The sequence below is a fragment of the Vicia villosa genome, linkage group LG7 (assembly GCF_029867415.1).
Source record: "Vicia villosa cultivar HV-30 ecotype Madison, WI linkage group LG7, Vvil1.0, whole genome shotgun sequence".
NCBI lineage: Eukaryota > Viridiplantae > Streptophyta > Magnoliopsida > Fabales > Fabaceae > Vicia > Vicia villosa.
The window spans coordinates 85,780,334-85,808,005 of record NC_081186.1 but is presented as its reverse complement, the minus strand read 5'-3'; the positions used below and the strand labels follow the sequence as shown (position 1 = coordinate 85,808,005).

Here is a 27,672-nt window from a genome sequence, read left to right as displayed (position 1 = left end):
CCATTACCGATCCAACATCATCAAGATACGGCCCTGCCAGCACAGATTCAACACAATGGGAATCATGTCCTTCACTGATCCAACACATCATCATGGATACAACATCATCAATGAATATGAATGAATGCAAACATACATGAACATACTTATACCATCGTCAAGTCTGATGAGTAACATCATCAAATACCCATTTCATCATCATCATCATCATCAAGTATGTTTATATACGTTAGCATCATTCAAATACAATCAATCATCATCATCATCATCATTTAAAGAACATACATGTGTCCACATCAATCATCATCAATAAGAAGAACACACATGTATCCACATCATTCCAAAACCAATCAATCAACATCATATAATTCTCAACAAATCATCACATCATAATGTTTTTCAAAACAACATCTTATATTGTCACATTTTATCATATATGTCAACAATACATCATCCAATTAAACAAATCGTCACATGATTAATATTTCAACATAGCATGTATTTAACACATCTCATCACATATATGTACAATACATCATTCACCAAGAAATAGAATAATATTTAAAAATAATTGGATTCACACCTCATTCCATCATTTAAACACGTAGGCTATCTCATAAGATTCATCGTGCTCGAAACGACACTAAAAATAGACCTACGGTTTGAAAGTTACACATCATTTAACTTACCCAAGAAAACAACTATCGCTACAGCACGCGGCGCAACCAAGGTTCGCGGCGCGACCTGAATCACACAAACGTGTTCGCGGCGCAACATATGCATGCGGCGCGAAACGAGAAAACAAGTACGCCTTCGCGGCTCCAACACTGGGACGCGGCGCGAACTGGCGATTTCACAGACTTTCAGGTCTGCGTCAGATCCTGCGATCTCACTCAATCTAAGTCCAAAACTAACTCCAAACATCATATACAGGCGGTTGATCATAAATTGCATCATTACTCATCATCACACGTCAAAACAACACATAATCAATCGATAATCCATGCAATTTTCATCAATTCATAACCTCCCTAAACTTAACATATAATCCATTTGACTCAACAACATCCCTAATCAATATTATTATCTAAGAACACGATAATAGATGATAACCGGAGAGTCCCCCCCTTACCTTAGCCAAGAGTTCTTAATTGGTCTCTCCCTCCATTGCTCCTCTTTCACGTTCTTCGTGTTCCAAACTCTTTTCACGTTCCTTTCTCTTATTCTCAATTCCTTAATATTTTATAAAATAAGCTTTAATTAGAATAGGATCTTTACTAACATAACACCCCCTCATTCCTTAGCATCACACATGGCCCAACACCATAAACCATTTTTTTCCAATTAAATCCCACAAACCACCAATAATTCTAATTATTAATTAAATTTCCATTTAAATTAAAAATTAAAATATACGGGTGTTACAAACTGACTTTTAGAAAATGTCGCGGTAAGCAAGAGTCGCCACCGACTTTTATTTTATCCAATTGAAAAGGCTAAAAGAATAGGAAAGACCTTTCTAAAAGACTTGAGTTCGGGGGGTAGGTTATACAAAGGGAAGGTGAAAGCACCCTTTGTATCCATGGTTATCCATGGGTTCTTAATTGCTTAGCTCACTTGTTTGTTTGAATTGTTTGAAAAGATTTTGAATAAGGACTTTAGCTTGTAAGTAAGCGTAGCCTTTTTGAATTGATTTGAAAAGGAGGTGTGAAAAGCATTTTGAATTTTGAATGGAATGTGAGCAAGCATTTAAGAACACCTACCCTAAGACTGTCTTTTTTGTTCTTTAAGTCTTTCGGGCGAAAGGGTATATCCATACCATGAGAGGGCAGAAAGTCTTTCAATTGGATGTTGAAGGGTCATCGAAGTTATCATTCTCCATAACACTGTCCCTACCATAAAGAGGGCAGGTAGCCTTTAGGGAAGGATATAATAGTCATTTAGGCAACTGTAAGGACACCTTAGCATTCGAAGGGACGATCACCATTTAATCGAGGGACGAGATCATTTATATCGAAGGCAACATCGAAGGGACTATGATCTTTGAATCGGAGGGACATGGTGATTTTTGAATCGAAGGCAGCAAGCTAAGGTATCCCTACGCTCGAAGGGACTTGACTATTTGATCGAAAAGGCAGCATAAGAGTGGTTACCTTAAAGGTGTGTGTGTGCACCAATCAAGTGATTAATATTCAGATAATTTTATCTTGTAATTAGTGATGCTAATTCAGTTCAAGGCTTGCACTCCCTAAGATTACTAACCACGCAATTTAAAAATGCAGAAGGTAAAGGCAGAAAAATAAACCTAATTACTATTACAATAAAACCCTTGAAGGGTAACAGAAAATAAAAGGCAGAAAGAAAGGTAGAAAACTTTGTGTACATGGCTTTGGGGCAGATATATAATAATAGCAGACAATAGTAATGCGAATAATAAAATAAAAAGTAATAAGGTAGAATTAAAAAAAAAGACACATGCGACGATCACAGAGTATGGGGTGAGAAGAGAATTCGCGTATAAATATAAGTTTAAGAAAATCAGGGTTAAAAAACTTTATGGCTAAAAAACCTAGACAAACCTAAAGGTTGAAACCTAAGCCTACAGTTTGATAGACAACCCTTACATTGTTGATAAACTTACGAACCTAATTATTAAATTATTTAACCTAGTTAATTAAAGCCTAAAATTAATTTTTAAAATTATTGACCTAAATTAAATTACTAAACCTAATTAATTTAACATTATTAACCTAAATTCAATTATTAAACTAATTAAAAATTATTAATCTAAAAAATTAACTAATAAATTATTTACTAATTTAAATCCTAAATTAGCTAACTAATTAAAATTTTTAACCTAATTATTTAAAAAATTTAAATGTTTGAGATTTTAAAAGAAAGAAATAAATAAAAACAAACAAAGAAAAAGAAAGAAAAAAAATGAATAAATAAAAAATTTAAAGGAACCTGGGTGTGGGATTCGGTGTGAGAAGCCTCTGAGGGAGCATGGTGAGGGATCATCTTCAGCGTCATTGGATTGAGTCTCCTGAAGATCCAACGTCAGACGGAGGAGGGTATACCATAAGCTTCTCGCAGCCGCGCGCACTGGATCTATAAGAAAACATGTTCAAAGAAAAATGTTAACACACAAGGCTCGAACCCAGGTTTGATGGGTTCCAAGGCGTCAGCGCTGGCCAATGCAGTTGTTGTTCTATGTTGTCAGTAAAATATAAAACAACATATAATATAAGAAAAACAATGATTAATGGTGAAAGTCAAAGGAACACAGTCAGACTGGGCCCACGCTTATGGACTGGCCAACCAGAACGCGTCCTTGTGCCACGCGTTCTCTTTCTTCTTCTTTTTTTTTAGAATTTAAACTAGCTGCAATTTTGTTAGGACGTTAGCTGCACTTTTGCTTCAGTTTCTGGGGATTATCTACAAAATCCTGCAACTTTTAAAATATACTTCGCAGCCACAGTTTAGCTACAATTTAGCTGCAGAAATTTTGGTAGCAATACCTGCAAATTCAAAACTAAAAAAAACGATGAATAAATTAATATTAAGGACATAGATCGACTGAAAATCCCTTCCTGAACACGATGGTGGTGTTTGTTTGGCTTAAAAGCCATTGTAGCTATGACTTACGATGAACACCTTCTCCATGCCCTAACCATGGCAATCCTTCATTCATGCGTTAAAACTTTAACACAATGGTTCTAAACATGCCTAATCATGATCATAAACACGTTAAAATCAAAAAATCACAATAAAACGCATTAGATAAAACAAAACGAAAATCACCACTTTGAAAGAATATTGAGTGAAACATGCCATGGTATTTACGTCTTATAGGGCTATGCGCTAGTTCATACCTAATCAGAGTCACCTCAGGAAGATATTGGAGTGATTATTTTAACCTGATAATGGCTGGAAGTAGGATTTCGAATTTTCCTATTCTTGAATTTTTTGGAGAAAATTTATAGGGTTCTTGAGGCAAGGATTTTCGTGGTCCTTAAGGTATGAATAAGTTTAGAACATATAGAGCATGTGATTAGGTCAACATGTTTGGAAAGAATTCATTTAATTGATTAAAAAATATTTGATTTTTTTTTGCACCAAAACTTTCCAATCTCGAATAATTCTATTTTTTCAATCTTTTTGTCACGTTCCCTTGGCCTCCAATCTTGCTTTAAATTGATGAAAATATTTGGGGAATTAATCATGTGATCTTTTATTGTTAAATCATGATTTTATTTGGTTTATATTGAATTTAAATAAATAAATCCAAAAATAAATGAAATAAAACCACAAAATAAATAAAAGTTAGTCCATGGGCCTTCTATGAACTTGAATTCACGTGGGTAACTTGAATTGTTAGGCCCAATGCTCAAAAATACAAAATTCCTCATTTAGGTTTTCATGCATTTTCTCAAGATCGACCAACTTGCGCAAGCCATAACTCATTCAATTTTTATCATATGGGGATGATCTAGGACTTTTTGGAAAGCCCAAGATGTCCTCTATAAGCCACTTTGGAACATTTTTTGCTTTTGAGAATTTTATCTTGAAGATATAGCTCCTGAAAAAAAAAACAGCTTTTTGCGAGCTACTAGAAGGACCTGTAATGTTTTGACTTATATCTCTTAGGCGGAAGCATTTCTTGACCTCGAGCCTAACATCAAAGTTGTAGAGAATTGAATTTTCTTAAGAATGAGCTTTGGTTGGGGAATTTCTGAGAAAGTATGAAAGAGATAAGGCCAGTCAAAGTATAGTTGACTTTTGCTTAGAAACCCTAATTTAGCAACTTTGGACTTTTGTTGATTTCTGATCTTTTCTTGATGAATCATGATCAACCCTTGATGAATGTAACTTCAAGATATTGATGTTGAACAAAAATCAGGAATTTTGACTGTGATTTGACCATAGTTGACTTTTAGGTCAAACTAGTCGACTGTTGACTATTTGAGTTGTTGACTGGGCAATCCTATGAATCAGAGCTTGAAAAATGTCATGAGGACCCTTTGAAGCGTATGAGAGGCCATGGGATCCATTTTAGGTCTTAGAACTTGATTTGATCTCGAGAGAAACAAAACCCTAGTTGTGGGTTGATTGCTTAGGAGATAAGTAAGTGTGCCCAGTTCTTGCATATGCTTGATTAACTGAAGATCATAAGAGTCAAGATATATTGAAATATGATGAGAAAATTTTGGGGTATGACAATATCCTTATGAATTCAATTGTTTAATAAAATACACCTCTTATAAAAATATACTTCTCATTCCTATTATGAATTTTGTAGAACATTTGTACACATGCATATTAAAAAACATATTATTTAAGAGAAGGAAAATAGTTATTTTATTGAATTGTTCTCACGAATTCTTGAAATATTTTTGATGGCTTCTAGAGAGGCTTCAATTAAAACCACATCAATGGAACCTTTCACAACTAGATCCAAATTATTAGGAAAAAACAATCCAATATACACCCAAACTTAGTTAGTCCAGTGGTGTTTAAGGTTGAATTTAGTTGGAGGATTAGGATTCGAGTCTCCGCAGTTATGATTTAGAAGGGGTTGAAATCACTTGATATCGAAATTGACTCCGAACCAGATTAATTGGTCCAATTGACCGAATATTTTTTTGAACCAAAAAATAAAGTAAAATAAAATAAACCAATACGCAATGCCACACACAACCTGAACTCAAGAAAGTGGCTCTTGCAAGGTTGAGTGTTGTTAACAGGAGCCTCAAAGTTTTAAAGTCTAGTACATTATATTTTTACATTTTTAAACATAAGATCAATACCATGTTATTATATTGTTTTTGATTTTTTTTATTTCTCGATGGAAAGAGGATTAAGGCAAGGAAAGGTTTAATGGCCTTAATGGATAACGTGGTAACTCAAGATGATTTTCATGGTTTCCAATTAAGGAGGAGACCATTGACATATTGCAATATGTGAATGACACCATCGTATTAGGAGACGGAAGCCACGAGAATCTTTGGAGTTTGAAGTCTATTTTGAGAGGATTTGAACTCATGTCGGAGTTAAAAGTTAATCTTTGTAATAGTTATATGTACGGGATTAATATGGGAGATTGGAATTTAGAAGCGGCTTTTACTTTTCTTTAGTGCAATATAGGTGTGCTGCCTTTCATGTTTATAGGCGTTATGGTGGGAGATAGTCCTCGTAGATGCATTATGTGGAAAAACGTGATCAGTAATTGTAGGAGGAAGCTTCCAACTTGGAGAGGAAGATATCTTTCATTGGGTGGTAGGGCCGTCTTGATCAATTCAGTCTTGAACACTATTCCGGTCCATGCACTTTCCTTTTACAAAATTTCGTCCGAGGTTTTGAAAGAAATTCGAAAAATTCAGAGTAGATTAATCTGGAAAGGAAATGATAGTTTTAGATCCATCCATTGGGTTAGTTAGAAGGAGGTTTGCAAGTCGAAGGAAGAAGGAGGTTTTGGTATCAAAGACTTAGAGGTTTTTAACAGGGCCTTGCTATCAAAATGGAGGTGGAGGATTTTAAAAGAAAAGGAAACAATTTGGAATGGGATAGTGCGACATATATACATTTCTCCTTAACTTAAATTGTTATCTAGCAATTTCAGATATATAAAAGAGGAGATTCTATTTGGTGGAAAGGTCTCATTTTGCTTGATAGCAAAATAGAGAACCTTGTTCAATCTTTTTCTAACTATATTTCTTGCAGGTTGAAAGACGATGATCAAAAATATTTTTGGTTCTGCAATGGGTTGGGCAACAAACTGCTAAAAGAAGCCTTTCCGGAATTATTTACGGTGGCTGAAGATAGTTACATGAGCATGGAAGAAGCGGGATACCGGGAGTAAGGCAAGTGGCGCTGGAATTTTAGGTCAATCTTCGGGAAAATTGGTGAATTAGATAGCAAGATCATGGAACAGTTTCTAGATCTGTTTGCAGAAGAGGTTCCAGCGGAGGAAGGCGAGGACGAATCTATAATATAAGAAAGAAAACTGTGCTGGATTATACAACTTAACCCTGGCTTTATTAGGTGACAAATCTCACTTATGGGGGCAAATTAGGTCCAAAGTAATCATTTGTCAGGCAATTAGATGGTATTAGTTACATAATTGGGACCTTTTGTGCCATTCCTTCGCTGCCGCCATTATTTTATATTATTCTAGCCATGAACCGGTTGCATATGGACGAGAAAAAGTAGAAAAGTTTTCTCTGCAAAACAGCAACAGCAGTCATGGTCTTCCCAATTAATACATTGTTTGCAGGTATCATTCTTTCTTTCCTTCTCTTTCTTTCTTTTCTCTTTCTCTTTCTTCACTTTTCCCATCTACCTGGTCTGTCCGGATCAATCTTTCTTTCCTCTTCTCTTTCTTTCTTTCCTCTTCTCTTTCTTTCTTTCCTCTTTTCTTTCTTCACTTTTCACTTTTCCCATTTACTGGTTTTGTAGATTTTCATGGCTAGACCGTTTGAGCTGGTGAAGAACATTAATGATACGAAGGAGCTTTGGAAACTTGTTGTTCATATCCATCACAAATGGACAGTTGTTAATAAGAACAAGGAACATTTTGAGTTGGTTGTCGTTGACAAAGATGTAAGCATCTTTATCCGTCTCATTTGGTGTATACTGTTTATCCTTTGTTTTTATGTTCCTGCATTTTTGGAGTTCGGTTTATATCATTAACTCTCTTTGTATTGGTCCTTTTTTTTAACCTCCATTTTATATGAATCACTGCTTTTTGTTCATTTTATATCATGTTTCTGTTTTTTTTTTTGTTTCTGCAAACCCGGTTTGAGATCCTCTAAGCTGCAAACACAAATATTGATATCCAACATTCTTGTGGTTTATCTTTGTAACTTTCTTCAACTAATATCTTTGTTCATATGTGTTTCCACTTTTCGTTAATTGTTGCTCTTTAAATGTTTGCTTTTTTGTCTATCATGCAGGGTTGTGACATCCATGTCAAAGTTCCACATCCTTTTAAACAAGCCTATGATTCACTATTAACCGTTGACAACACTTATACAATCTCGAACTTCCAAGTCTCTCTTAATGATTTACTTTTCAAGCCTTCAGATCACAAGTTTATGTTGACATTTACTGGTGGTACATCTGTTACAGACAAGAATAAACATGATATTCCTGCAAAGCCACTTAAATTCACTTCTTTTACTGATATCATGACTGGGAATTGGAAAAAGGATGTTCTAATAGGTATGAACAGATAAACTTCATTTACTTGATGTACTCAACATATTTCTTATTATATTGTATTTTGTGATTTTTTAAACAGATGTCATTGGAATGGTGACAGAAATTGGTTACACCCAAGTTCAACAAGGGGGCAAGAAACAGCAGATCAATCTATTGTTGAAAGATTTGTCGTATGCAAACCGGTTATTCAACTTGCTGCTAATCCTTTCTTATATGTCATACTAACCTTTGAATATTCTTTTATTTTGTTTAGGGACAACATTTTGAATTGCACTTTGTGGGAAGGATATGCAGTGCAGTTCCATGATTTCAGTAAGAATCGAAAGGATACCACTCCAATCATAATTGTTTTGCAATATGCAAAAGTCAAGGAAGAAGGTCTCATTTTATTATACATGTACAACATATTTATCATACTGTTTATTTATATATTTACAATAATCTAACTAACTTTATTCTTCGATTTCAACATTAGGAAAGTATCCATTGTCTGTTTCCAACACTTTCAACGTTACAAAGTTGCATGTCAATGATGACTTACCTCAGATAAAAGATTTTATTGGAAGGTTACTTTTATCTCCCATTTCTCTTGTATGACTAACATCAAAACTCCTGTATGGTTGATTTGTTTTTATCTTTTTTTATCCTACCAAAATACACTGAATCGGAATCTTCAAGCCAAGCTTTGAGTTTGCAGTCCCAAACTATGTCACAATACTCAAATTCTTCTCAGCACAGTCTTTATGATAAGCTTATGTATAAGGCAACTGTACATCCTTTGGCTGATATTGTAAAACTCAAGGAGGTATTGACTTCTTTTTATCTCATTATTATTCCTTTTACTGGGCCAAAGTTGTTTCATTATCTATCGTTTCATTTTCAGCTGGCTCAATGTGTTACCGTGGCAACGATCACCAAACTGAAAGCTGCTCAAGGTGGATGGTATTACCAAGCATGTCATGAGTGTCCTAGGGTTGCCAAAGGAATGCTACCACCTTATGAATGTCCGCTTGGCCACAAAACAGAAACTGCAATTTACAGGTAACATGATACCTATTCTATGAATTTTTCATTTACATACATAACTGTATACTCACCACCTCAATGTACAACAGGTATAAAATTTTAATTGAGGTTTTTAATGCTGGAACTAAAGCTACCTTTGTAATATGGGACCGTGAAGCTTTTCAACTTTTGAAGGTCACTGCTGCTCAGATGCGCACTAACTTGATTGAGGTTTTATCATAACATTCTACCTTGAGCTTTTAGTTCGTTGACTTCTATCATCTGTGAAACTCTTTACTCACATATTTATTTGTTATCAAAGGCTGGCATTACGGACCCTCTTGAGTTCCCTGCGGCACTTGATACTTTAGTTGGAATGACCATGGTTTTCAAAGTCAAATGGCAACCTGACTGGGACAATGGATCTGTTATGTCTATACTTGAGGATGACATTGTTAAAAGGGATATACTGCGTTCGTTTGGCCAGGAATTGGTACGTGTATTTTGCTGCTTTATAATGTACATATATAAACATTGTAAATGTATAAACCACTCCTAATTTACGTGTATTTTTATTAGCCTGATTCCCAGATTATAACCACTCCTAATCTAACACAGGTATGTTTGATGACGCCTTTTTAAATTTGACATTTCTCATTTATGTTTAATTTCTTTGAAAAAATCACTCTTTTTTCTTTTATATTCTTTAAGAACAATGAGAGTGTTGCTGAAGCTTCTCATTTGGACGATTGGGACATCATTCCGGTAATACCCATTCCAAAGATGTTCTGTCCGCATAATATTTAATACAATCCGTTCTTTAATATGTATACATTTGTATTATTCCACTGACTTATGCTATATGCCAATTGTGTGGAATCTTCTTCTTATCAGGAAACCGATATTACGTCTAATACATTGTCGGAACCGCTTACACCAACATCAGCTACCAAACGGATTGCTCCACATGAATCACAAGACATTACTCCTTTGTCTCAGACGTCTGAAGGACAACAGTCTTCAACAAAAATGAAAAAACATATCAAACTGGAGAATTAGATTGCTTTCCATGAATATTTTGTGAAAACCTTCTTTTGTAATATGATTAAGTAACCTGTTCTGAGGTTTTCAGTTCCCACAAAACACATAACTACGTTTCAGTCTAGACAATGGTTGTGAAATATTATACTTCTTGCTTATTGTTGTAGAACTATTTCCTAATCTTTATTACCACTTCCCTATAACCATACTCTATCTCATTCTGCACTTTATAATGTCCATCTAATTTCAGAAAGAAATTATAAGTTTTTACAAAATCCAGGTTCTCATCTATGTTTTCATATTGTTGTAAACAAATATTGTACTTCTTGCTTCTTGCTTATCTTGCTCTTTATAATGTCCATCTAATTTCATCAAGGTTCTCATATATGTGGAGAAGTATATCATAAAATTTTTACAAATTTATCTAATAAGCCAACAATAATACTCTTTTTCTGAATAAGCCAACAGTAACTCTCTTATGCTTCTTGCTTATCCTGAATTATTTCTACAGTTTTAAAATGGCTGAGATATAATTCCACTTCTCTTTTTCTGGTGTTACACACTTTTATCTAATAAGCCAACAGTAATACTCTATTTCGAATAAACAATACAATGTGATAACAAATATATCATTTTTTATCTTCATACCCAAATTTTAGCATATTATATCATACTACAATGTTTCAAGTCATTTTATAATTACTTCTCCAAAGCTACACGTCAACTGATGCAAAAATACAGGCTGTTTAGTCGGCCCCTCTCCAAAATTGGTACTTTTCACCATAATCTATACCGCATATACCAAAGCTCATGAGTGGATGTACTCTTTGTGTTCCCAATGCAGCTTTCTTTACTCTAATAGCCACGTATAACCAATAGATCCTGCCCCCACATTTCTAATTTCAATTTTTTTACTTCTTTTATGTTATGCACACCATTTGTACCTGTCACACTTTTTTTCTTTTTCCAAATGCTGCTTTTTAAATGTCAACTGTTATTTTCTTTTTGGTTTGCCCGCCTCTCTACCCCACTATCCAAATAACTTTGTTTTCAAAAATTTAAATTTCATCTTTCATTCTTTCAATAAACCGCCAACACTCAAAACAACAGTCAAACACTCAAATTTTCATCTTTCATCATTCCAATTTGAACAAAACTATGGCTTCAACTATGTTCAACAACTAAATGGGAACAAACATCTTCTGCAACTTTTCATTAACAATTGGAGTCAATATTTGGGAGGTTTCCATTGTCAACATTGTATCCTTATAAGGTATTTCTTCCAAGCTTATTTTGCATTCTCAAATTCCTGTTTTGGTCATATTCTTACAATAACAAATTGACTGTTTTTGTGAACGAAGTAACTTTCTTGGAATAAATGGAACCTCCACATTTTACCAACGAACAAACCCCAGCTTTTCTGGCTAGGAAAAGAAGAAGACTCACGTTGAACACAAAGAAAAAAATCTCTGGCATTGTTAGTTCCTCTCAATCGTCTCATCAACATCTCACACCCCTTCCAAATTTGCTAACATACCAAAATATTAACACTACACCTCCTACCACAACCTAACACCAATTTCCTGTATCAACTAGCCATCACATAAGAAACATCCTTCCATTTGACTATACCAATAAGGAAAATGTATCCCCATATTTGAGGCAAAATCAATCAACTACTCCCATTCCAACTATGTCAATCACGGAACATGCACCTTTACAGACAACTGGATCAAATTCCTGTCATACAGCTTCTTCTAGCCGTCCCCTGAAAAACAAAAACACTGCAAAGACACCATTTTTTACTCTTCCGCTCAGACAAAATCTTATAAACAGCTTCAATAAAACCACTCATCCTCATAAACCAACTATAAATGCCAATACCAACCACCAGACAACACCACAAACAATGCAGTCCCGTACCCCACAGTCTCAATTTTATACAACATTGGCTGCTGCTGATTACTCAAGCGACGATTCTTGCAGCCAATCTGAGGAGGACAATGCTATGGATAACAATTCTGATTCGGATGGAGGTCAACTTGCGGTTCCTTTAGTCAATTGCCATGATGAAGGTCTATTTTTATTACCACAACTATCCTTATATTGTTAATGTTAATTTGTATAATCTGGCAGTTTTTTTAACAAATTTGCCTCTTTGACAAATATAGTTTACTCTGATATTGGAGATCCTGTATGGGAGTGCAAACACTGTGATGCCTATATGTGGTATCAGGAGCGTAAAGGGAAGTCAAGACATACAACTATTCCAAATTTCAGTTTATGCTGTAAGGGAGGCAAAATTGTTGTGCCATTGTTGGTAACACCACCACCACTTCTTAACACTCTTCTCTTTGATCCCAATTTGAAAGATGCAAACAATTTCCAAAACAACATACGAACCTACAACGCAATGTTTTCATTTACATCCCCTGGAATGAAGTTTGACACTTCCATCAATGAAGGCGGAGGACCTCCGACATTACGATTGCATGGACAAACTTGCCACCGAATCGGCAGCTTGCTTCCTGAACAAGGAGAACTACCAAAATATGCTCAACTATATATATTTGATACGGACAATGAAATCGACAACAGAATCAAATGTTTCAAGTTTGGTTATTTCCTTCTCTCATTATTTTTCTTTGCATTGCACTTTCTTTTTAGAGATTAACATAGCATATTTCTCATGATAGGGACAGCAAGAATGTTGACAGGTCTATTGTTAGTAAGTTGAAGTTGATGTTAGATGAATATAATCCTCATGCCAAAGCATTTAGAATGGCAAGGGATATGATTAAACAAACAGGTTTCCAAGATATCAAACTGAAACTTATTTCAGAACGATCTTCAGATGGTCGTGTCTATAACCATCCCACCGTATCAGAGGTTGCTGCTCTTATCATTGGTGATGTCGACACCGCATCTAAGAGAGACATTATTGCTCAACACCGTGACGGTCATCTACAAAGGATAGATGAGTTTCATTCAGCTTATCTAGCCTATCAATATCCAATGATATTTGCATATGGAGAAGATGGATACAGAGATAATATACTACACAAGTATAAACATGAAAAGGAAGTTACAAAGCAAAATCGTCAAACTATCAAAGATTGGTTATGTTTCCGATTGCATGAACGCAAAAGCGAGGCTAGGACACTTCTTCATTCAAGGAGACTATTTCAACAGTTTTTAGTCGATGGATATACCATGATGGAATCAGAACGTCTTAACTGGTTGAGAAAAAATCAATCCAAGCTAAGAGTTGGGAAATATACAAAGCTTAATGAACAATCTGATAGTGCCACAGAACAACCACATTCTAAAACTGGAAGAAGAATTGTCTTACCATCCTCATTTGTAGGTAGCAAGAGATACATGGATCAGTTGTATTTCGACGGAATGGCTATTTCCAGTGCTATTGGTTTCCATGATTTATTTTTAACTTTTACCTACAATCCTAAATGGCCTGAGATTACACGTCACCTATGCATGAGGAATTTAAACCCAGCAGATCGCCCCGACATAGTTTCAAAGGTCTTCAAAATGAAGTTTGACGAGCTAATGGTTGACATAACAAAGCGACATGTTCTTGGAAAAGTCCTGGCCTGTAAGATTTTTAATCCATCTGATATCTTTTATTCATCAACTACATCTTGCTTATAACTATAAACATTCCTCTCATATTCAACTGCTTTCTTGGTTTTCAGACATCTACACTATAGAATTCCAAAAAAGGGGGTTGCCGCATGCTCATATTCTCCTATTTTTACATCCACAAAGCAAGTATCCCACTCCACCAGATATTGACAACATAATTTCAGCTGAAATACCAGATCCACAACTGCATCCTAGGTTGTACCAATTAGTTAAGACACAAATGATGCATGGTCCATGTGGTCTTGGACGACCAAAATGTCCATGCATGAAACATGGTAAATGTTCTAAGTTTTTCCCTAAAAAGTTCAATGAAACTACCATTGTTGATCATGAGGGTTATCCAGTTTACAAGAGAAGTTCACGAACTTTTAATGTTGTTAAAAATGGTATTACCTTGGACAACAGGTCTGTGGTTCCGTATAATACCAGGTTACTCCTTAAATATCAAGCTCACATCAACATGGAGTGGTGTAACCAGAACACCTCAATCAAATACCTGTTCAAGTATATACACAAGGGATACGATCGAATCACGGCATCTGTTTCGCGATCGGGAACTTCATCCAATAATAGTGAGAAGGTAATTGATGAAATTAAGGAATACCTTGATTGTAGATACGTATCACCAACTGAAGCATGTTGGCGGCTATTTTCATACAAGATTCATGGAAGGAAACCTGCTGTTGAGCGTATGTTCTACCATCTAATCGGTGAAAAGCCGTTGTACTACACTGATTTTGAAAGGATGGAAAATGTTTTAGAAAAAGCAAGTATAACAGAATCTATGTTTACTTCGTGGTTAATTGCAAATGGTCAGTTTGAAGATGCAGCACAGTTGACATATGGCCAGTTTGTTTCTAAGTTTGTATATGTGAAAAAAACCCGCTCATGGAAACCAAGAAAAAAAGGTTTTACAATTGGCAGGCTCATTTGGGTTCCACCAACAACCGGGGAACTCTATTATCTAAGGATGATGCTAACCGTTGTGAGAGGACCAAAAACTTATGAAGACATTCGCAAGATCGGAGACAAACAATACGACTCATTTAGGGACGCATGCTTCGCAATGGGATTCCTGGAAGATGATCGAGAATATATAGGTGCTATTAAAGAGGCCAGCCAATGGGGATCTGGACATTTCTTGCGCAAATTATTTATTGTTATGCTTCTTTTTGGAACTGTAAACAGACCCGCTAATGTGTGGAACAAAACTTGGGATCTGCTATCGGATGGAATCTTGCACACCCAAAGAATTTTGGCATCAAACAAAGGTACATGATATTGGTTTCTCAAAACTGTTATTCAAAAAAATCTGCATACAATATATTAATGAATGGTTCTTTTATGCAGCTTTGGTGCTGACCGAAGAACAAACAAAGACTTTGACATTAATTGAAATCGAAAAATTGCTGCAAGCAAATCGCAGGAGTCTTAAAGATTTCAAGCCTATCCCATATCCAGATGAGTATGTACTGCAACAATTGGGAAATCGATTGATCTACGAAGAAAGAAATTATGACATCGATCTTATGAAGTCTGAATTCCATAAACTTTTCACTGCTCTAACAGGTATTTTCGATTATAATTTAACATTGCATTTGAAATAAAATTGAGATATACCTATGGCTTCCTAATTCAATCTTATATTCTTCAAGATAAACAAAGGAATATTTTTGACAAGATCATGTTTGCTGTTAACAAACAAAAAGGGGGTGTATTTTTCTTACATGGTTACGGAGGCACTGGTAAAACATACATGTGGAAAACACTTGCGACTGCGTTGCGTTCTAAACATCAGATTATTTTAACAGTAGCTTCAAGTGGAATAGCATCATTGTTGTTGCCTGGGGGCAGAACAACTCATTCTAAGTTTAAATTGCCTGTGCCCACATTGGAAAACTCGACATGCAAAATTGAATATAATGATGAGTACGGACAATTACTTCGAGAAACTGATTTGATCATTTGGGATGAAGCCCCTATGGCAAGCAAATTCTGTTTTGAAGCACTTGACAAAACCTTAAAGGATGTTATGAGTACTGGTAGCAATTCTAAACTAATTTTTGGTGGAAAGGTGGTAGTATTTGGTGGAGATTTCAGACAAATCTTGCCTGTTATTCCTAGGGGTAGTAGATCCGATATTGCTCACGCTACTATAAATGCGTCGTATATATGGCACTCATGTCAGGTTTTGACTTTAACCAAAAACATGCGATTGAAGGGAGGCAGGACTGATGAAGAAAAGAAAGAAATTGACCAATTTTCGAAATGGCTTTTAAAATTGGGAGAAGGCCGACTTTCTGAGCCTAACGATGGTCATGCTGAAATTGATATTCCGCGTGAAATCTTGATAGAACAGTTTGATGATCCTATTGTTGCCATTGTTAACAGTACCTACCCTGCTTTCTTGGATAACTTTAGATCTTTCGATTACCTGAAAAGTCGGGCTATATTAGCATCAACAATTGAAGTTGTTGAACAAATTAATAATCATGTTCTAAACATGATGCCAGGTATTATTTTACTCCTTAAATACTTAATTTCTACATTTCAACTGACTATAATAATATATTTATGTTCTAATTTCTCTATAGGGGAATCCAAATAATATTACAGTTCTAATTCTGTTGATCGTTCAGAAATTCATGATAACAGCATTATGGCAGTTCTGACGCCTGAGTTTTTGAGTTCCCTACGAACATCTGGATTGCCCAATCATATCATAACATTAAAGGTTGGAACCCCGATAATTCTTATGAGAAATATTGATCAATCTGAGGGTTTATGTAATGGGACTAGATTGATAGTCACAAAAATGGCAAACCATGTTTTGGAAGCGGAAATTATGGGTGGTAAAGGCCATGGAAAAATAACCTATATACCAAGAATGGATATGTCTCCATCACAGTCACCTTGGCCTTTCAAATTGAATAGAAGACAATTCCCGATCATTGTTTCCTATGCAATGACCACCAACAAATCGCAAGGTCAATCACTAGATTGGGTGGGACTTTATATACCAAAGGATCTTTTTAGCCATGGCCAACTATATGTGGCCATTTGGCCATTTCAAGGGTAACAACCAAAAAAGGGATCAAAATTTTGGTGCATGATGATGATAAAAAACCAAAGTCTACAACAACAAATGTTGTCTACAAAGAAGTCTTTGCAAACGTTTAATTGGTAAATACATCATTTAACTTTCTATGGGTGTCTACACTGTTGCATTCAATTTAATTGGTTTATTAAATTATAAGATTTATAATTCATCTTCTGCATTCTGTTTCAGGTTATGAATGTTGCAGAGAATTGATCTATCATCTTAGCTATACTTCAATTGAGCACTTTTGTTACATATGTTCAAATTGGAAATGCAGTACTCCTTTGTTACATATGTTGTAATTATATTTTAACTCCTCATATGAGAATTTTATAAGTTTTTTATTTACATATATGTTTTAATCTTTGATATATGTTTCATCTTTAAAATATGTTTTCAAACCTGCCTTTTTAAAGTTAATCACAATAAAAGTTATGCCATTTATGCCAATTAAACAATTTGACAATAGAAACTTTACTATATAATAACTACTGAGATACCTTTCAATAAGACTAATAACAACCTTTTCTTAATATACACTGCTGCTTCAATACAAATTACCAGTCTTTTACATGACTTCCATTGCCATCCAACCTACTTAATTAACCACTAACTATAACTTACATAGTTCCAATACATGACAGTGATAGCTATTACAAAAAACACTGCCTCAACATTTTTAACCAACCAACACAAAATATGTCTTCATAATAAATATCTTACACCCTAATAAACATACTACTAACTTCTTAAGATCTTAAGCCTGGATTCAGCGATTCAACAACGTGACAACCAATCTTGTAGCTGGAGGATCACGCAGCTTAAAGGACAGTATATCACCCCTTTTCAGTTGTTTCTCCCGGGCAAACTCATACCAACCATGTCCTATATACTTCTCAACACAGTATTTTCTTTCAGCAACATGGATTTCACACTCATTGCTTTGTCCTGTTTTTGCATCAACCAACACAATAGGCCTTTCAATCAATTGGCACCTACGTATAACCTTCTGCGGAATTTGCTGCACATAAACAAATTATTAAGACATAGGTACATATAGCAAATTTATATTTCGAATATTTTTTTACTTACAAACACATTCTTTCTAACACTCCTTCCAGATTTAATTTTCTTCTTCCATACAAAATACCTTGCCCTCCTACGAATTTCTTCTTCACTTGACTCATCATCCGAACTGAAATTCCATTTGACCATATAACAAACTTTAAACCATTAATTTTAATAAATCAAAACATTTTCACGATGCAAATTTTATAAACACTACATAACACAATACCTTTCACCATCTGAAGAAACGTTAATCAGAGAAGCCCCATCCTTCGTTGAAAATTTTCCTTTGTTAATAACAGTTGCATGCATCCCCCCTTAACAACACCTTCATCAAGTTTTTCAGATCTTTCACCCAAATCAATGTTTTTTCCCTTCACATCTCTAAGTCGTTCAGCTTTCCCAGCTTCTTCTGAAGCACAATCATTCTGTTGCACGTTACCACCGTCAACGGCGGATGAAACCTCTCTTTCTTTGCTTACATTCATAACAGCTTTCTCTGTGACCGTTTTTTCCTTTGCCTCCATAGCTAGGCGACGCTCTTCCATGTCCTCCCGAATTGCCTTCTCTATCTTCATACGTCTCCATGCTGTTTCCGCTTGCAAATCTTGCAAAGTTCTGAAAAATCAAACCAACAATATTTTATATTTGTTCGTCAAAGCAATACTTAAGGAAATTACATTTTTCAAAACAAATTATGAAAATGAAAAATCTAATACTTTCCTTTCAACTGGAAACACAAACGGATTGAATGGAGTCTTGCTTGACATTTCTGCAAACTACACAGTAGGATGTGACTTGATGTTGCGTAAAGAGCGTGGTAAATCTTATGAAATCTAACTGCAGCTCTACCTACTTTATAGACAGAGATGTGAAACTTTTCCCCTCAACTTGTAGTACAACGTTTGATTGGGCCTCTGGCCCACGATTTATACATTAGCCAGTTCTGTTGCTAAGTTTATAATTTTTTAATTTATCATTTATTTCTGATTTTGTATTTTAATCTTTATTGGGTTCGTTTTGCCTTGGCCCAATTCTCGACCCAATTTAATCAAACAAATTACACTATTGTGATGCTTGCTTAATAGTTTTTTCTTTTTACATTTATTTCAGATATTGTATTTTCATCTTTGTTGTGTTCATTGGCCTTGCCCGAAATCTCTACTCAATATAATCTAACAAATATGCTAAGTTTGTTTCATCTTTTTTGGCTGCATTGGGCCTTGGCCCAATTCTATAAATACAAACTAAACATATTTGTTACACCTTCAAAACCATAATTTAATTCAATGTTGGAAACATAATTTATTTCCAACTATTACTGGTTTATCTTTTTCCAAATGAACTATAATTTCTGGTAACATGTAGCAATAACACCCAAAACATAATTTAACATTACTTCATAACAACTTCATAATAACATCATACTTAAACTACAAATTTCCAGAGTTGCTCCAAAACAGAATACATCCATACATTTTGTTCTAAATATTTAAACATCCCCAAAATAAATTAGTACGTTACCAACAACACACATATCCTAAGCAGAATTCTTACACAATTTCACATAAAGATGATCAGCAGCTGGTGTAATCCTAAACCACACAATGTCACACCTCCTGAAATTTTTTTAACTGTATACTAATACCAAAAATATAATATCCAACTTATGCCAATGTATATATACCAAAAAAAAGCCCACAGCATGGAGATGTTACACTCCAGTGCTATATCAAATATATATATCACAAACACCCATTTATATAATTAAACTACTATAATTACCAGTACGAAAGTGCAGATACTATCAACATAGGTTGTCCATACATATTTTACAACAAAATATAATAAAACTTACTTAACCATCCACAAAAGTCACGACATTCTAAACCAAAAGACAAATAACAAACATCAAATTCTTCATTCATTCCCACGGACAACGCAGACCAATATTTCTTCGACAGGGGGGTACCTAATGGTGAAATGCAGAATATCACCTTTCTTGAAAATCCTGCTTTTCCCATATTCATACCACCCCCTGCAAAGAAACATTTCCTTCATATCATCTCTCTTCTTAAGGACACATTTGTAGCCCTTGCATTGGTCAGTGTCGTATAGGCCGATGGCAGTCTTGCCTTCCAGTTCACATCCAGTAATGACATCAGCAGGAATTTGCTACACATTCAATATAAATTACTCGAGTTAACACAACGCATTACTTTAAGTCACTTGAATTAAATCCATACAAAGGGACAAGCTTACTAAATAACTTACAAGAACTTGTCTGCCCATTGCTCTTGGGTTTGAAACCACCTTGGTCCAGGTTTTTTCTTTTTCAATTAAAACAACCTCATCAGCTTCCCTGTTAAACAAATAAACATTTCAAACTATAATACTAAACCAGAATATACTACTACAAAAATGAAACTTGTATTTATATTGGACAATTTTTTATGATTTATCTTCTAAATATATAACATAAATTAATATATTTACCCTTCTTCAGCTTTATCCTCTACCATAACTGCTTTTCCCTTCCAATCTGAACTCCTTTCTTTTCCATCCCTCTCCTCCCTGCATCCAGAAAATGAACAATAAAACTTTGTAAATAACATTTCAACTATAATGACTAAATCATTGCCATTATTTATTATGTAATTGTTATGGTCTTTATCATACATGAATCAGAACTTTATCTAACTACCAAATACCAAGTTTTACCTTTCTTTAACACCTGAACTTTGTCCTTTCTGAATCTTTCGGAGGTTCTTGCGATCATCACTTTCTTTGCCGAGCTTGTCATCCCTGCATCCCGAGGAACAGCCTTAGAACATGTCTCAAGGTTAATATAATAGTTACAACATCAGTAACAGAAGTTAAATCAACTGCTATTCCATGTCACAGCTTCTTATCAACTGAGAGTATCTAATTAGCATTTATGGTTATTTATTTGATTACATATAACTAAATGATCTGAAACCGACTTATGAGAGTATGTTTTTAATAAAGCTGTGAAAATGTTTTTGGTGAAAATCTTTATTCCATCTGTCTTATAAACATTTTAACTAATTTCACATAACTTATGCTAATACCTATAACCTACAAAGTAACAACTATATCTTACATGCATCAAAACATGTCCAGCCTAAACGTTCCTAATAACAGACAAGCAAACCAATCAATATGTAAGTAACACAAATCATTTCTACATTTTACCTCTCTGAATCTGAAGATAATTCAATAACAGTACGTCGTGCTTCTCTTCTGGACATACTACTCCTTTCACCAACACCAAGGACAACCTGTTTTTCCGCATTCCCTTCGGTATTTCCAGATCGATTTCCGCCCACCCCAGAACTGAAAGCTTGCCAAGCTGCCTTCCATTTGATTGAAGTTCGTCTTTTCTCAAGAGCACCCATAATCACCCTAAAATGACTTTCACGTTTCCACAAGCATCCCCTCCACTTTCTACGGTTGGGTCTTTCCCAACCTTTCCTCCATTCCCCTACAACAGTAAACAGCTCCATCACTCGCCGAATCTCGGCCTCCCTCCTCAGTCTTTCCCAGTTATTCTCCGTCGCAAGTTGCTCTTCGTTTCTAATTTTGCAAAGGCAACAAATTTAACTTATAAACCACAACAATGAACATGCAACTCATAAACGATGAAAACATGCAACTTACCGGTCTGGAATATTGAAGGGCGAAGAATACGTCATTGCTCCGACAATGTATTTCTTGCAGCGTCGCAAACCTGCTCCTTACCGCCGCAGCAAAACCCTAACGTACTATTTGGAAGTAATGGCTTTTCACTTACAAAACTAACATTAATAGGTACTTTCAGATGTTTCTATGTTGGGCCAAAAAATGCTATTTTTAACCTAAAGTGCATATCGTTGGGCCCATTTTCTATAGCACTTCCTTTGTCCTTTTCAAAAAAAACATAACATGGGAAGTACATTACTTTCTTGGAAAATTTATCTTTTTGTGAATACTTTTTTGGGCAACTCAATTTATTGTCATCTTTGTATATTTTTATGTTTTGGACTTATTATAATTTCTTTTTTGGTCACATTTTAACTTTTGTGTTGTACTTAGTACTATATATATATATATATATATATATATATATATATATATATATATATATATATATATATATATATATATATATATATATATATATATATATATATCTCATATATCAATTTCCCTATTTTTAACATTACATTTAAACATCAATAATATTATATCTATTTCTACACTTTTCATTTATGTTTGAATGTTGCAGCCAATTATTCTACCATCTTTGATATACTCCAAATTAAAACATTTTTGTTATATATTTTTAATGTTTCATGTTTTGAATGTTGCAGCCAATTATTCTACCATCTTTGATATACTCCAAATTACAACATTTTAGTTATATATTTTGAAATTTCAAATGCAGTGGATTCAAACCATTTACTGAATGTTGTAATTATATTTTACCTAATGCGGTGGATTCAAACCATTTACCTGAATGTTGTAACCACAAACTTTGTTATGCCTACTAAATTATTCCTTCATAGAAACATTACTATATAATAACTAATGAGTATGGTGTATCTCTGCAATATCTTTATGCACATGTACCTAATTTATAGAAAATAATGCCCACCTTTTCCCCTCAACTTGTAATACATTTTGAGGTTGGGCCTTTGGGCCATGGTTATATAAATGAACCTTTGGTGTTGGTTGGTTTATATCTTTTTAATTTAACCTTTTTTTAAGGTTCTTTTATCATTTTATTCGGTTCTTATTTAACACCATAAGTACCCATATGTTATTCAGTTATCTAAAAATAGTTTAACATCCTCCTTATCTAAACTTATAACAAATATTATTTCCAAACTACTTTTTATTTGTAACTTTTTCTCTTCCTTCTGGTAAATATCAAACTTTATATGATATGCATAGCATCCATTCAAAATTTATTTAAATTACTGATATTCATTCAACTTTTTACACTTTCGTTGGTGTTTGTCAACATCATACTTTAAAGCATTATAACATAATAAAATACGTACGATCTTTAACATAAATAACTTGGTCGACTACATACCATCTTTAACATAGATTCACATAACTTCATAACAATTTCATAATAACATCATACTATAACTATAGATTTCCAGAATTTCCCAAAACAGATTACTACCTTACATTTTCTCATTCTAAAAACCAAAATATTTAAACATGTCCAAAAGATATTACTTCATCAACAACAACATCCATGGCCTAAAGAGAATTCTTAAACAATTTCACATAAAGATGATCGGCAGATGGTGTAATCCTAAACCGCACGATGTCACGCCTTCTGATATTCTTCTTCTTCGCATATGCATACCAAACTGGACCAATATGCTTCTCCAACTTCATGATCTTTCCATTTCTCTTAGCACACTTAATTCTGGCATTACATGACTCCCCACTATCTTCATCAACAAAAACAATTGATCTCTGGTTCACCTTTAACCATTTTCTTGAAACATACCTGGGAAAATGCTACAAATATACAACATCCAGGATTCAGAGATGCAAACTACAAAATGCAATGATATAATTATACGAATAACATATACACACAGATCTAAAAACTACAACACAAATAAAAACAAAAACACTATCTCATTCCAGAAATTTAGTTTACCAACTTTATTCATACTCAGAACTACTTTCTGAAACTTATTTCATAATGACTGCTACTTTCACATACAACAAATTTTTTTACCAAATCTCAGACAAAGATCAAAAGGGACTTTTTTATCATACCATAACATTTTTTTTGGAAACATAGCCAAAGGTTATCTCCTTACACCATCTGTGTTCAACAATTTCAGGCTCATCAGGATCAAAGCTGAAAACAAAACACCATAATAAAACAAGTATATTAGATTTATGACATTATAAGATTTAACATTATATTCTTCTTCCATATAATGCTTATAAAATACACATGCATGTTCCACAGCATTAACCAATTTACAAATATATTTTATACCTGGTTTCATCCGATGAAATGGAATGCTGAGTCGGTCCTCTTTGTAGCTTTGGAGAAACCCTTATTTCGTCTTATGTTTCAGCAGGTTGCTTCCCTTTTCCCCTAACATGTGATGATCTAAGACCAAATAACACATGCAAAGGTTTAAACTGACTTGCAAATTTTTTCCATTTCTACGACATAAGTAATAAATTTAAACGTATTCAATCAGCTTACCCAGAAACAGTTGCGTTTCCCGGAGGACCTGCCATTGATTTGCAAGAGGATGGTTTCAAGAAGATGATAAACACTTCTAAAATGTGAAAATGGGTTTCCGAAACAACAAGAGTATTAAATGAAAGTACATCCTTTAAAACGTTTCACTTCCTCACTTGACAAAGGTTAAATAATTTAACTTATGGGCCTTCGCCCTTTTTAATTTTTTGGTCCGGGCCTTCGCCTTTTGCTTTTATACAGAAAGGCCCAATTATATACATTGTTTATTGTTATTCAATCTAATATTTCAAATATATTTTTTATAAATTAAAAATTATTAAAACTAAAATGTAAATCAACTACTATCTGTACATTAATTCGGTTTAACATACCAGAACCCGTGCGTACGCACGGGTTTCCGACTAGTTCTTTTGGAACCAAGAGAACGATGAGGATTTTTCTGTTAAATAGTGCTTTAAAGTTTTAGTCAATAGGGAACCTATAGAGTGGATTACCTTGAATATGAGGGCGGTGTTAACTTAATAATGGAAAGTAAGAGCTCCGTCTAATATTCTTATGTTTAGTTGGAGGTTTGTCCTTAATAGGCTTCCAAATAGAGATAATTTGTTCATTACAGGAGCAGTGTCAACGAAATTAGAGCAGATTTGTGTTCTCTATCCAGGAAATGAGGAGACTAGAAATCATCTCTTTCAAGAGTGCCTTTTTAGTAAGAGAATTTGGTCAGTTGTTCAAACGTGGATGGAGAGTTTTCAGCAGGTAACGGTGAACGATTTGGTGGATTTTCTGAACTGTTTTCATAAGGTTAAGAAGAAGGAAGATAGAGAGGTGGTGTATGTTATTTGGTTGGCAGTATCTTGGTCCATTTGGTCACTTAGAAACGCACTGATTTTTAAAGAAGAGACTATTAATTTTGAAGAATTCATCTCAATCATCAAATTCTTTTCATGGAAATGGACTAATATTGAAAGATCTTCTTCTTATTTTATTATGAATAACACACTACGCCTTCAACTTCGCCTTTATAAGCAGTTTTCCCTTGTGCTCTCTTTCAATGAAGTCTTAAGCTTGTTTTAAATAAAAAAAACTAAATGTATATATTATGAGACTGTATAATACTTTTCCTAACATCTATTTTGAGTTTGAAGAAGTAATTTTACTTACAAGAGTAACGAAGGGGTTGTGATATTGCCTATGCATATTTAATTATTATTAAATTACGTACGGCAAAAATTGATTTAAATTAATTAGAAGAATAAATTGCATCAAAAAATAATAAAATTAAGAGTTTCATTAATAGTGGCGGTTCTAAACTACCATAAAATCAACTTTCTAATTTTTTTTCGATTTTGGCTTTGCGTTAGTTTAGCATTGTTGCAATTTCATTTTGAAAACGGTTTAAATTTTTCGCAACAATTTATAACTATTTGTATGACGATTTTCAAAACTATCGCAAAACAGGCTCGCGACACCAATATTAACTAAAATGAAAATCCATTGCAACCATGCTTATGCGACAGTTTGAACAATCATAAAACCTAAAAAAGTTGTGACAAATAAATAATTTTTTGTTGTGATTCTTCCATAGTATGCGATATTATCCTTCTTTGAGCTATAATAGTCGTATGGCTAATTGATCTATATATTATAGAAATTATTTCACAACAAACGTGTTATAGTAATAACAAGGAAAATAAACTAAGAAAGTAATATCTAAAAGCCAATAAAAATCGTTGATCACTCTTTTTACAATTGTTGTACTATTTTTATTAGCTCACATTCTCTATAATCTCAACTATAAAGTTATGATAACATAATAATTACAAATTGAATTTTTCACGTGCCTTAGCACCAAAGCAAAGTATTGAATCACCTCTGAAGCACTTAACTTTATTGGCCAAAATATGGCTCGCCCAACGAAATTTCCATTTTTCTCATGTTAAACTCTTAGCCTCGGATCCCCTGCAAGGGATAAATTGGCCTAGTAAGACGAAGATATATTGCAAAAATGCTAAGTGTTGATTAGAACAAGAAGCATGTATCACATGAGAGTCCTGAACGACTCATTCTAGGGTCAAGGGACAAGAAATATGTACGAGGGATATCCATAAAAAATTTCCCATTAGTATTCATGGATCACGAATTCTTGTTCACGAAAGGAGTTCATGCAACATTATGTAAGCGTATCTGCGCTTCCGACAACTTTGATCCAATAACAAAAATAAAGGATATGGAATATAGGGACACTAAAGGAGTAGTAGGGAATACGGGGACCAATTTTCGATCATCCCCATGATTATTTTTTCCTTAAACTTAAGAGGAGGAGGAAGTCGAGCCAAGAGGAAGAGAGTTGGCTACCATGTTCAAAAAGGGGATGTCGATATTTGCTTCATTCAAGAGACAAAGTTAAGAGGAGTAGAGTTTAATGTTGTAAAAGAAATGTGGGGTGACAATCATGTGGAGTGGTCGCACTTGGATGCCAACGGGGCGTCGGGAGGCATTCTAACGATGTGGAAAAAGGACCTCTTCAACCTAGCCTTTAGCTTCCGAGGCGAGGGCTTTCTAGGTCTTTGTGCGGAGAAGGAAGGTAAACTTATTTACTTTGTGAACGTTTACGCATCATGTGATTTAAGCAAGAGGAAAAGGTCTTGGGATAGGTTATGTGAGTTAAAAAACAACAACCCCAAAGGATCTTGGTGCATAGGAGGAGATTTTAATTCTATCACCTCTTTAGAAGAAAGAATTGGGATATCTAACCATAGCTATAGGAGGGAGATATCGAGCTTTAAAGACTTTATAGAGGACATGGAGTTGGTGGATCTTCCTACTATAGGAGGCAAGTTCACTTGGCTTAAGAGTAATGGAAAATGCATGAGTAGGATTGATAGATTTCTCCTATCGGATAGTTTTATAGAAGATTGGAAGGTGGAGGGCCAATATATTGGAGAGAGGGATGTGTCCGATCATGATCCTATTTGGTTGAAAGACAATAGAAAGGATTGGGGTCCCAAACCTTTTAAGTTCAACAATATGTGGTTCACTCACGAGGATTTGGACACTTTTGTGGAGGAGGAGTGGAAAAAGATAGTTGTAAAAGGAAGAGGTGATTATTGCTTGGTGGAAAAGTTGAAAATTCTTAAAAGCCGGTTAACTTGGTGGAACAAGAACGTCTATGGGTGGATAGACCTCAAAATCAACAACGATGGGAGAGAGATGCACTCTTTAGATAACGTGTTTGTTCATTTTGCAGGTAAGGTTCCGGAAGATGTTGTAATAAAAAGAATAAGAGTGGCGGAGGACTTTTGGGATAACATCAATA

The 27,672-nt window shown here is 34.5% G+C and overlaps 1 protein-coding gene and 1 pseudogene across 1 annotated transcript; both read left to right on the top strand.

Moving 5' to 3' along the window:
* The first annotated feature begins 6,176 nt into the window (after positions 1 to 6,176).
* LOC131619576 (uncharacterized) lies at positions 6,177 to 10,287 on the top strand. The gene is made up of 13 exons (XM_058890662.1): positions 6,177 to 6,431; positions 7,459 to 7,602; positions 7,956 to 8,223; positions 8,303 to 8,393; positions 8,477 to 8,601; positions 8,699 to 8,789; positions 8,902 to 9,028; positions 9,107 to 9,264; positions 9,339 to 9,459; positions 9,551 to 9,721; positions 9,808 to 9,846; positions 9,940 to 9,993; positions 10,123 to 10,287. Exons 1-13 carry the CDS (start codon positions 6,177 to 6,179, stop codon positions 10,285 to 10,287), a joined length of 1,809 nt encoding a protein of 602 aa, XP_058746645.1.
* Positions 10,288 to 11,962: 1,675 nt separating this feature from the next.
* On the top strand, positions 11,963 to 17,112 carry LOC131619574 (uncharacterized; annotated as a pseudogene).
* The last annotated feature ends 10,560 nt before the right edge of the window (positions 17,113 to 27,672 follow it).